Source organism: Aquarana catesbeiana, linkage group LG04 (genome assembly GCF_042186555.1).
Source record: "Aquarana catesbeiana isolate 2022-GZ linkage group LG04, ASM4218655v1, whole genome shotgun sequence".
Lineage (NCBI taxonomy): Eukaryota > Metazoa > Chordata > Amphibia > Anura > Ranidae > Aquarana > Aquarana catesbeiana.
Window position 1 is genome coordinate 207,894 of NC_133327.1, and position 12,173 is coordinate 220,066.

Genomic DNA, 12,173 nt, shown 5'->3' on the forward strand with positions numbered 1-12,173 from the left:
ATGTACCCAGACACTGCACCCACATACCCACAGACACTGCACCCACAGACACCGCACCAATGTACCCAGACACCGCACCTACAGACACTGCACCTACATACCCACAGACACTGCACCCACATACCCACAGACACCGCACCCACATACCCACAGGCACTACACCCACGTACCCACAGACACTGTACCCACATACACCACACCCACAGACACTGCACCCACATACCCACAGGCACTACACCCACGTACATAACACCTACGTACCCACAGACACTACACCCACAGGCATCACACCCACGTACATAAAACCTACGTACCCACAGACACTACACCCACAGACACTGCACCCACAGACACTGCACCCACATATCCACAGACACTGCACCCACCTACGTACCCACAGACACTGCACCCACATACCCCACAGACACCACACCCACATGCACCACACCCACCTACCCACAGACATAGCACCTACGTACCCACAGACACTGCACCCACATACACCCCACCAATGTACCCAGACACCGCACCTACAGACACTACACCCACATACCCACAGACACTGCACCCACAGAAACTGCACCAATGTACCCAGACACCGCACCTACAGACACTGCACCCACAGACACTGCACCCACATATCCACAGACACTGCACCCACCTACCCACAGACATAACACCTACGTACCCACAGACACTGCACCCACATACCCACCACCTACGTACCCACAGACACTGCACCCACATGCACCATACCCACATGCACCACACCCACCTACCCACAGACATAGCACCTACGTACCCACATACACTGCACCCACATACACCACACCCACATATCCACAGACACTGCACCCACCTACCCACAGACATAACACCTACGTACCCACAGACACTGCACCCACATACCCACAGGCATAACACCTACGTACCCACAGACACTGCACCCACATACACCCCGCCAATGTACCCAGACACCGCACCTACAGACACTGCACCCACAGACACTACACCTACATACCCAAAGACACTGCACCCACAGAAACCGCACCAATGTACCCAGACACTGCACCCACATACCCACAGACACTGCACCCACAGACACCGCACCCATGTACCCAGACACCACACCTACAGACACTGCACCCACATACTCACACACACCACACCCACAGACACTACACCCACATACCCACAGACACTGCACCCACAGACACCGCACCAATGTACCCAGACACCGCACCTACAGACACTGCACCCACATACATAATACCTATGTACCCACAGACACCACACCCACATACACCACACCCACTGCACTCACCTACCCATAGACATAACACCTACGTACCCACAGACACTGCACCCACATACACCACACACACCTACCCACAGACATAGCACCTACACACCTACAGACACTGCACCCACATACCCACAGACACTACACCCACATACAACACACCCACAGACACCACACCCACAGACCCACAGGCACCACACCCACGTACATAACACCTACGTACCCACAGACACCACAGACACTGCACCCACATACCCACAGACACTGCACCCACATACAACACACCCACAGACACCACACCCACAGACCCACACCCACGTACATAACACCTACGTACCCACAGACACCACACCCACAGACACTGCACCCACATACCCACAGACACTGCACCCACAGACACCACACCCACAGACCCACACCCACGTACATAACACCTACGTACCCACAGACACCGCACCCGTGTACCCAGACACCGCACTTACAGACACTGCACCCACATACCCACAGACACTGCACCCATGTACCCAGACACCACACCTACAGACACTGCACCCACAGACACTGCACCCACATACCCACACACACCACACCCACAGACACTGCACCCACAGACACCGCACCCATGTACCTAGACACAGAACCTACAGACACTGCACCCACGTACCCGCAGACACTGCACCCACATACCCACAGATACCACACCCACATACCCACAGACACCACACCCACAGATACCGCACCAATGTACCCAGACACTGCACCCACATACACCTTAAACACCGTACACCACTCCTAAAATCAGGGTCCCCAGAGAGCCTCCCCTTACATAAGGGTCCCCAGAGAGCCTCCCCCTACATTAGGGTCTCCAGAGAGCCCCCTCCCTACATCAGGGTCCCCAGAGAGCCCCCTCCCTACATCAGGGTTCCCAGAGAGCCCCCTCCCTACATCAGGGTCCCCAGAGAACCCCCCCTCTTACATTAGTGTCCCCAGAGGGCCCCCCCTTACATCAGGGTCCCCAGACAGATGACTCCCCCCCCTCTCCAGAGGTTCCCGTGTACTTGGCTGGTGGAGGTGAGAGGCGGCGATCGGCAACTCTATGGTGTCCACAGGCAGGGGGATCTCCCTGGGGCTTGTAGTTCTTGTCCCGAGTGTATACAGTGGAGAGGGGAAGGGAGGGGCCTCTGACCCGGGCATGTATCAGCAACAGTGTACAGGCAAAGCGACTCACTGAAAGTGAAACTGATACCTGCCCGGGTCAGAGGCCCCTCCCCTCTCCACTGTATACACTGACACTCGGGAAGAGAGAACTACAAGCCCCAGGCACATCCTGCCGCCCACAGGCACCATAGAGCTGCCGATCGACGCCTCCCACCTCCCCCCACTGCTTTCTAAACAGCCAGACAGAGGTGCAGGGGGAGATTCCGGGTCTTGCCCCCCCCCCACAGCGGCAGAATGGCAGGGCCCAGTCGCAAGTGCGACTGCAGCGACCCCTATAGTTCCGCCACTGTACAAAATAACATTGTTTATAAACATTGAGCAGATGGGAGAGATACAAAAGTAACATTGTTTATAAACATTGAGCAGACGGGAGATGGAGAGCTACAAAAGTAACATTGTTTAATATCATTGTTCAGGTAGGAACTTTAAAAAAAAAAGATAGAATAAAATGTATATCTTTTTATGTACAATACCAATATTTTTTTAAAACGAAACTAATCAAAATATAAAAACAGCGTTTTTTTTTTTTTTTACCAGTTTTGTTACTTTTCAGTCTATGGCTTGTAGGAGAGACCCCTTATAATAAAAATGCATGATAGCAGAAACACTAAAATACTAGTGATTTACAGTAAATGGTGACAGTCTCACTCCTCCTGTTATAAAATATAAATTAAAAGAGACAATAGATCTTCCTGGTTATATCTGCAGGGGGTGGGCAGAGCTGGGAACTCAGGTACAGAGAATTCAGTGCTGGGGGTCAATGCAAAACCCACCAGAGAGGTATTTAGCCAAGCAGGATCCACACAAAATTGTATTATACTTATGGGTTTGATGGGAGCAAACTGCTAAGCATTGTGTCAGTGGGCAGAGCTATATGGGTTGGTGGCCCAAGGGTATAGGATGGTGGTTACAGCCAACCACTGGGATCTGGGACAACATTTTACAATATTCTCCCATTCAGAACGATGTCTCCAGTGTCTAAGCAGATTTATCACATCCCCCTTTAAACCAATGTTATATGTGAATGGCATACACCCAACACAGCATAGAGGGGCTCAGTGAAGGTGGCGGTGAAGGTGTAGAGGTGGCGGTCGGGGTCAACCATATAGAAGGAGATCTGACCGGCCTCATAATCCAGATATACCCGGACTCTTTTCACGGGAGTATTGACAGAAAGTTCGGTCTCATGATCGTCATGCACTGCGATATACTTTTTACCCTTCCTGTCCAAACCCCAGGACACGTCATTCCTTCCAATAATGGAGTCATCCTTGTCCCTGTATATACAGTCATAACACATCCCGATAATCCAGTTATTGGAATGATGGACATCTACTTCCCAATAATGTCTCCCTGAGGAGAAACTCTGATTGCCCAAAACTTGATAAAAATCCACAAATCTCTCCTCGGTATCTGGGCGATTCTGATTACTTCCCGACTTGGATGCAATCTTCTTATCACATGAGATAAATACAAAATCATGAGCCGTGTCCTCATCCAATTTCATGTTTACAGCTTTCTGTATATAGATCCCCCCAATTAAACCAGTTATTACATCAGGGAAACCAGTGTGGAGTACATACGAGACCTCATCCACGTCCAGGTCCCCTCTACCATGAAGGAGTTTCCCATGTCTCTCTTGGTCATCATCATCTCCATCCTCAGTATCACACAAGTCACCTGTGTCTGGTTCCTGTAGGAGAGTCAATGGATCCGTCATGGCACACAGCTCCTCTAAGTGACGCATCTTCCGGGACAATTCCTCCATTTTTAATTCCAACTGCTGGATCTGATCATTAACTGGGCTTAAGATCTGCTCTGCCTGCCTGGAGACCTCACTTAGGACTTTCTCCTCCAGGTTTTCCAGACGTCTCCTGAGGTCTCTGAACAGGGCAGTGACTCTCTCTGTTTCACCATTCACTTTTCCTTGTACTCTTCCCCTGTGTTTCTGCAGACTCCGGACTCTTTCTTCTGTCTTCACTTTCTTAGTAATGAGTTTCTGAAGATTATTTATCAGTGTCTTCTTCTTCTTTATAAAGGCTTCTTGTAGAGTCTCCACCTGGTGTCCTCGATGTTCTCCAGTTAAACTGCAGGACATACAGATACAAGTAGAGTCCTCAGTGCAGTAATACTCCAGGATCTTCTTATGGATGGAGCATTTCCTGTTCTCTGGAGTGGTGGTGGGGTCACATATGACGTGTTCTGGTGACTTGCTGTGGACTCTCAGATGGTCGTCACATAGAGAAGCCTCACAAAGCAGGCAGGATTTCACAGCAGGTACAGAGGAGTGAATACAGTAAGTACAGGAGATGCCAGACTTCTCTGGTTCTGGTGGAGAAGACAGGAAACGTTGAGTGATGTTACGCAGAGTGATATTTTTGTGCGGTGAAGGTCTCTCCTGGAACTCTACCCTGCACTGAGGGCAGGAATAATCTCCAGACCTCTCTTGGGTATCAAACACACGGTCAATGCAGTCCTGGCAGAAGTTGTGTCCACATTTCAACATGACGGGATCCGTATAAATGCTCAGACAGATGGAACAATCCAGCTCCTCTCTCAGGTCTGAGGACGCCATCGCTGACAGCAAACAGACGAATGAATATCAAAGTTCCCTTTTTCTTCAAAACCAGTTTGTCCGAATAGGCAATTTCCTGCATAGGGGAAGGCTGGGAATGTGCTCAGTGCTTGCACAAAGGAGATCAAAAGATCAAACCAGCAATCTCCCCCTCCAAAAAAAAAAAACAAATGTAACCGCCCTATCATAAGCAGGGTTGTCTCGTCACATGTAGCCTGATTGGCTGTAGTCAGTCAATGCAAATTTGTAGTCTAGCTCTATTCAGTGACCCGGAAGTGCAGCCCAAGCTGTCAGTTCTCCTTTCTGCCAGTAGGTGGCAATGGTAACTCAGACAATTTAAATAATGAATATTCATATATGCAGTATTATGTTTGTGTTCAGGATTAACCCCTTCCTGGTGGGTGAGGCCTTCAGCCTTGTGTTTCCATGATAATGCTGTTCTCTCTTTTGTTCCTTCTGCAGATGAAGAGATCTACAAGCAAGCGGCTTGATATTTGCTTTGGATTGCCATGCTAGCGAAAACAGTTTATTTGTCTGTGTATCTTTGTGTTGCTGATTTGTTTTTAACCACGTAAGCCCCGAGCCTCTTTCTGAGATTTGTTGTTTACAAGTTAACCACTTAAGGACCGAGTCTCTTTTTCAGATGTGTTGTTTACAAGTTAAAAACAATTTTTTTTTGCTAGAAAATTACTTAGAACTCCCAAACATTATACATTTTTTTTTCTAAATAAAATGGAGAATAAAATAGAGAATAAAATGGTGGTCGTTGCAATACTTTATGTCACACCGTATTTGCGCAGCGGTCTTACAAGCGCACTTTTTTTTGGAAAAAATAAAAAATTTTAAATTAAAAAAATAAGAAAATAGTAAAGTTAGCCCAATTTTTTTTTATATTGTGAAAAATAACGTTACGCCGTTGATACCCAACATGTCACGCTTCAAAATTGTGCCCGCTCGTGGAATGGCGACAAACTTTTACCCTTTAAAAATCTCCATAGGCGATGATGTTTAAAAATATTCTACAGGTTGCATGTTTTAAGTTACAGAGGAGGTCTAGGGCTAGAATGACTGCTCTCGCTCTACCGACCGCGGCAATACCTCACATGTGTGGTTTGAACACCGTTTTCATATGCGGGCGCTACTCGCGTATGCGTTCGCTTCTGCACGCGAGCTTGGCGGGACGGAGCGCGTTTAAAAAAAAAAATTCTTATTTATTTTACCTTTTATTTTTATTTTTTATACTCTTCTTTTTTAAAAAAAAAAATTGTGTCACTTTTATTCCTATTACAAGGAATGTAACCATCCCTCATAATAGAAAAAAAGCATGACAGGTCCTCTTAACCACTTAAGGACCAGCCTCGTTTTGGATTTTAGGTGTTTACAAGTTTAAAACAGGTTTTTTTGCTAGAAAATTACTTAGAACCCCCAAACATTATATATGTTTTTTTTTCTAACTCCCTAGGGAATAAAATGGCGGTCATTGCAATACTTTTTTTGCACCGTATTTGCGCAGTGGTCTTATAAGCGCACTTTTTTTGGAAAAAATGCACTTTTTTGAATAAAAAAATAAGGCAACAGTAAAGTTAGCCCATTTTTTTTTTATATTCTGAAAGATAATGTCACATCAACTAAATTGATACCCAACATGTCACGCTTCAAAATTGCGCCCGCTTGTGGAATGGCGACAAACTTTTACCCTTTAAAAACCTCCACAGGCGACATTTAAAAAAAATTCTACAGGTTGCATGTTTTGCGTTACAGAGGAGGTCTAGGGCTAGAATTATTGCTTTCACTCTACTGATCGCGGCGATACCTCACATGTGTGGTGTGAACACCATTTTCATATGCGGGCGCTGCCCACGTATGCGTTCACTTCTGCACGCGAGGGACGAGGCGCGTTGAAACTTTTTTTTTTTTTTATTCTTATTTATTTTACGTTTTATTTTTATTTTTTTACACTGTTCTTTCAAAAAAAAAAAAAAATGGTGTCACTTTTATTTCTATTACAAGGAATATAAACATCCCTTGTAATAGAAAAAAAGCATGACAGGTCCTCTTAAATATGAGATCTGGGGTCAAAAAGACCTCAGATCTCATATTTACACTAAAATGCAATAAAAAAAAATAAAAATTTTGGCATTTGAAAAAAATGCAAAAAAAAATGGTCCTTTTATAGCTATGGGCGGAAGTGACGTTTTGACGTCGCTTCCCGCCCTGCTATGGTATGGAGATGGGTGGGGGCCATCTTCCCCTCACTCGTCTCCATACCCAGCCAGCAAGAGGACCCGATCGCCTCCGCCGCTGCCGACGGCTCCGGTAAGGGCACAGGAGAGCGGCGGGAGGGGGGGTGGGCCCTCTCCTGCCACTAATAAAAGTGATCTTGCGGCGAATCCACCGCAGAGACCACTATTATCGGAAACCGGACCGCCGGCTGAAGACAAGGATACCTGGGTTATGGTAGCTAGCTACTGCCATAAAAGAGATATCATTCTTCAAACAGCCGATGTATATCGGCGTGCGGCGGCCCGGAAGTGGTTAAATTAAATATATTTTGTAACAATGTCTTTCCTCTTTCTCATCGCGTCCAGATCTAGGGGGGTGCTGAGGTGGGCTGCATTCCCCTAGATTTCAGTTGCCCCCCAAAAGCCTTCAGCTTGCCCCTACCTGAGCCCAGGCCCTATTAGGGTCTGCAGGGGGCACCTGGGTGGGAAACTGTACATAAGGGTTGACACTATCCACTTTTAACCAGTTCCAGACTGGGCCAGATCTGACATTTCTCACATACCTGTAAAAATATACTTTTTTCACTAGAAAATTGCTTAGAACCCCCAAACATTATACTTTTTTTTTTTTAAGTAGAGAACCTGGAGAATAAAATGGCTGTTGTAGCAATTTTTTATTTCACATGATATTTGCACAGTAGTTTTTTTAAAGCGGGATTCCGGCTTGAAAAAAAAAAAAGAAAAGTCAGCAGCTACAAACACTGTAGCTGCTGACTCTAAATAAGTACTTACCTGTCCTGGGTGCCCGCGATGTCGGCCGCCCGAGGCCGACCCGTCCCTCGGCTCTCGGGTCCCGGCACCGCCATCCTAGGTAAGGGAAACAGGCAGTGGAGCCTTGCAGCTTCACTGCCAGTTTCCTACTGCGCACGCGCGAGTGGCGCGGCGCTTTGTGAATGGCCCCGTGGTCTTCTGGGAACACACACAGTTCCCAGAAGACAACGGGGTCGCTCACCGAGGAGCAGAACACACCGCGCAATAGGAAGAGGCAGATTAGGAAGACTGCCTAGCAACAAGGGTTTAGGTAAGTTTAACAGTTTTTTTTTTCAAATGTTTTTTTTTTTTTTTTATTTTTTTTAGGATTTTTGGTGATTTTTTTTTTTTCCAGGGTGGCCCTCCACTTTAAATGCACATTTTCAGGGCAAAATACACTTTAAAGCGGAGCTCCGGTCTCTTAAGTGAAAATGAAAAGTCAGCTTCTGACATTTGATAAACAGCCACTCACCTGTCCTATGATCCAGCGGTGTGCTCACCCCAGCCGTTTTCTCCCCCGCGTCCTCCCTCGATGGCGCCGACATCTTTACTATTTGCACCCGGCTGTGACATCTTGTAGCGTTACAGCCGGGTGCCCACTGCGCATGCGCGAGCGGCGCTGCAGTCTGTGACTGGTCCTGCAGTCTTCTGGGACTTGTCATGTGTCCCAGAAGACTTTGGGAGGAGGGGGGGGGGGGGAGGAGAACTTCCGCTTTAGCCTAAGGCAGTGGTTCTCAGCTCCTGTCCTCAAGACCCTCTAACAGGCCAGGTTTGCAAGATGATACAAAAATATTGCAGTGCTGAAACATAGACTAAAAATGCATAAAGATGACAAATAACTGCTACAAAAATGCATAAAAGTCCCAGATATAGGAAATGCTGAAAAAGCCAAAGAAAGATGAAAACACCAGCAGCCGAGAAGAGAAATCCTCAATGGTGACCAGAGTGCTCAAGACGATCGTAAACCGTGTATGATCTTATCTGTGCTTCCACCACCACGAGTACAGGCCGCTCACCTTAGTCTGTGGACCTCTGATTTAACAGAAAGGTCAGATAAGCAGTCCCCACCGGGGTAATCATAGGGTGCAAATCTGTTTAATGGCTGATCCAACGATCGAAATCCAGCTACAGTAATGCAGCAGCAATAAGTACTTCATCAGCAAGCTATGAGGGCTCATGACGTCTAGGTCAGTGTATGTAGGTCAGTGTATGTAGGTCACTACCATCAGTGTAGGTAGGTCAGTGTATGTAGGTCAGTGTAGGTAGGTCAGTGTATGTAGGTCACTACCATCAGTGTAGGTAGGTCAGTGTATGTAGGTCAGTGTAGGTAGGTCACTACCGTCAGTGTATGTAGGTCAGTGTAGGTAGGTCAGTGTATGTAGGTCACTGCCATCAGTGTATGTAGGTCAGTCTAGGTAGGTCAGTGTAGGTAGGTCAGTGTATGTAGGTCAGTGCAGGTAGGTCACTACCAATAGTGTATGTAGGTCAGTGTAGGTAGGTCAGTGTATGTAGGTCAGTGTAGGTAGGTCACTACCATCAGTGTATGTAGGTCACTACCATCAGTGTAGGTATGTCAGTCTAGGTAGGTCAGTGTAGGTAGGTCAGTGTATGTAGGTCAGTGTAGGTAGGTCACTACCAATAGTGTAGGTAGGTCAGTGTGGGTAGGTCAGTGTGGGTAGGTCAGTGTAGGTAGGTTAGTGTGGGTAGGTCAGTGTAGGTAGGTCGGTGTAGGTAGGTCACTACCATCAGTGTAGGTAGGTCAGTGTAGGTAGGTCAGTGTATGTAGGTCAGTGTAGGTAGGTCAGTGTATGTAGGTCACTACTGTCAGTATAGGTAGGTCAGTGTATGTAGATCAGTGTATGTAGGTCAGTGTAGGTAGGTCAGTGTATGTAGGTCAGTGTAGGTAGGTCACTACCATCAGTGTAGGTAGGTCAGTCTATGTAGGTCACTACCATCAGTGTAGGTAGGTCAGTGTAGGTAGGTCAGTGTATGTAGGTCAGTGTAGGTAGGTCACTACCAATAGTGTAGGTAGGTCAGTGTATGTAGGTCAGTGTAGGTAGGTCACTACCATCAGTGTAGGTAGGTCAGTGTATGTAGGTCAGTGTAGGTAGGTCAGTGTAGGTAGGTCAGTGTATGTAGATCACTACCATCAGTGTAGGTAGGTCAGTGTAGGTAGGTCACTACCGTCAGTGTATGTAGGTCAGTGTAGGTAGGTCACTACTGTCAGTATAGGTAGGTCAGTGTAGGTAGGTCAGTGTAGGTAGGTCAGTGTAGGTAGGTCAGTGTATGTAGGTCAGTGTAGGTAGGTCGGTGTATGTAGGTCAGTGTATGTAGATCACTACCATCAGTGTAGGTAGGTCAGTGTAGGTAGGTCACTACCATCAGTGTAGGTAGGTCAGCGTAGGTAGGTCACTACCGTCAGTGTAGGTAGGTCAGTGTAGGTAGGTCAGTATAGGTAGGTCAGTGTATGTAGGTCAGTGTAGGTAGTTCACCACTATCAGTGTAGGTAGGTCAGTGTAGGTAGGTCAGTGTAGGTAGGGCAGTGTAGGTAGATCACTACCGTCAGTGTATGTAGGTCAGTGTAGGTAGGTCACTACTGTCAGTATAGGTAGGTCAGTGTATGTAGGTCAGTGTATGTAGGTCAGTGTAGGTAGGTCAGTGTATGTAGGTCAGTGTAGGTAGGTCACTACCATCAGTGTAGGTAGGTCAGTGTATGTAGGTCACTACCGTCAGTGTAGGTAGGTCAGTGTATGTAGGTCAGTGTAGGTAGGTCACTACCAATAGTGTAGGTAGGTCAGTGTAGGTAGGTCAGTGTATGTAGGTCAGTGTAGGTAGGTCACTACCATCAGTGTAGGTAGGTCAGTGTAGGTAGGGCAGTGTATGTAGGTCAGTGTAGGTAGGTCAGTGTAGGTAGGTCAGTGTATGTAGATCACTACCATCAGTGTAGGTAGGTCAGTGTAGGTAGGTCACTACCGTCAGTGTATGTAGGTCAGTGTAGGTAGGTCACTACTGTCAGTATAGGTAGGTCAGTGTAGGTAGGTCAGTGTATGTAGGTCAGTGTAGGTAGGTCAGTGTATGTAGGTCAGTGTATGTAGATCACTACCATCAGTGTAGGTAGGTCAGTGTAGGTAGGTCACTATCATCAGTGTAGGTAGGTCAGCGTAGGTAGGTCACTACCGTCAGTGTAGGTAGGTCAGTGTAGGTAGGTCAGTATAGGTAGGTCAGTGTATGTAGGTCAGTGTAGGTAGTTCACCACCATCAGTGTAGGTAGGTCAGTGTAGGTAGGTCAGTGTAGGTAGGTCAGTGTAGGTAGGGCAGTGTAGGTAGATCACTACCGTCAGTGTATGTAGGTCAGTGTAGGTAGGTCACTACTATCAGTGTAGGTAGGTCAGTGTAGGTAGGTCAGTGTATGTAGGTCAGTGTAGGTAGGTCAGTGTAGGTAGGTCACTACTGTCAGTGTAGGTAGGTACTACCATCAGTGTAGGTAGGTCAGTGTATGTAGGTCAGGTAGGTCACGGCCCAGCCAAAAAAAAAAGGCCTGCGTCACGCGTACCCCCCCCGTTTCCGGCCTTGGACTGCGGCTGAAGCCCCTGGTCTTTCTTTTTACCAGTTAGCAACGCCCCTGACTGCCTGGCTGCTGTGACACCGCACACCACAGCTGAGGTAGGTCAGACAGTGTATGTAAATATCAGTGTATGTGGGTCAGGTGGGTCACTGTATGTAAATGTCAGTGTAGGTAGGTCAGTGTAGGTAGGTCACTACCATCAGTGTATGTAGGTCAGTGTAGGTAGGTGACTACCGTCAGTGTAGGTAGGTCAGTGTATGTAGGTCAGTGTAGGTCAATGTATGTAGGCCACTGTAGGTAGGTCAGTGTATGTAGGTCAGTTTAGGTAGGTCACTACCATCAGTGTAGGTAGGTCAGTGTAGGTAGGTCACTACCGTCAGTGTATGGAGGTCAGTGTAGGTAGGTCAGTGTATGTAGGTCAGTGTAGGTCAGTGTATGTAGGTCAGTGTAGATAGGTCACTACCGTCAGTATATGTAGGT

General features: G+C 47.3%; 1 protein-coding gene across 1 annotated transcript; it reads right to left on the reverse strand.

Annotated features, from left to right (window-relative positions):
• Positions 1 to 2,903: 2,903 nt before the first annotated feature.
• On the reverse strand, positions 2,904 to 5,316 carry LOC141138967 (E3 ubiquitin-protein ligase TRIM39-like). The gene has a single exon (XM_073624704.1). The coding sequence runs from the start codon at positions 5,094 to 5,096 to the stop codon at positions 3,525 to 3,527; it is 1,572 nt and encodes a 523-aa protein (XP_073480805.1). The 5' UTR covers positions 5,097 to 5,316; the 3' UTR covers positions 2,904 to 3,524.
• Between the last annotated feature and the right edge of the window lie 6,857 nt (positions 5,317 to 12,173).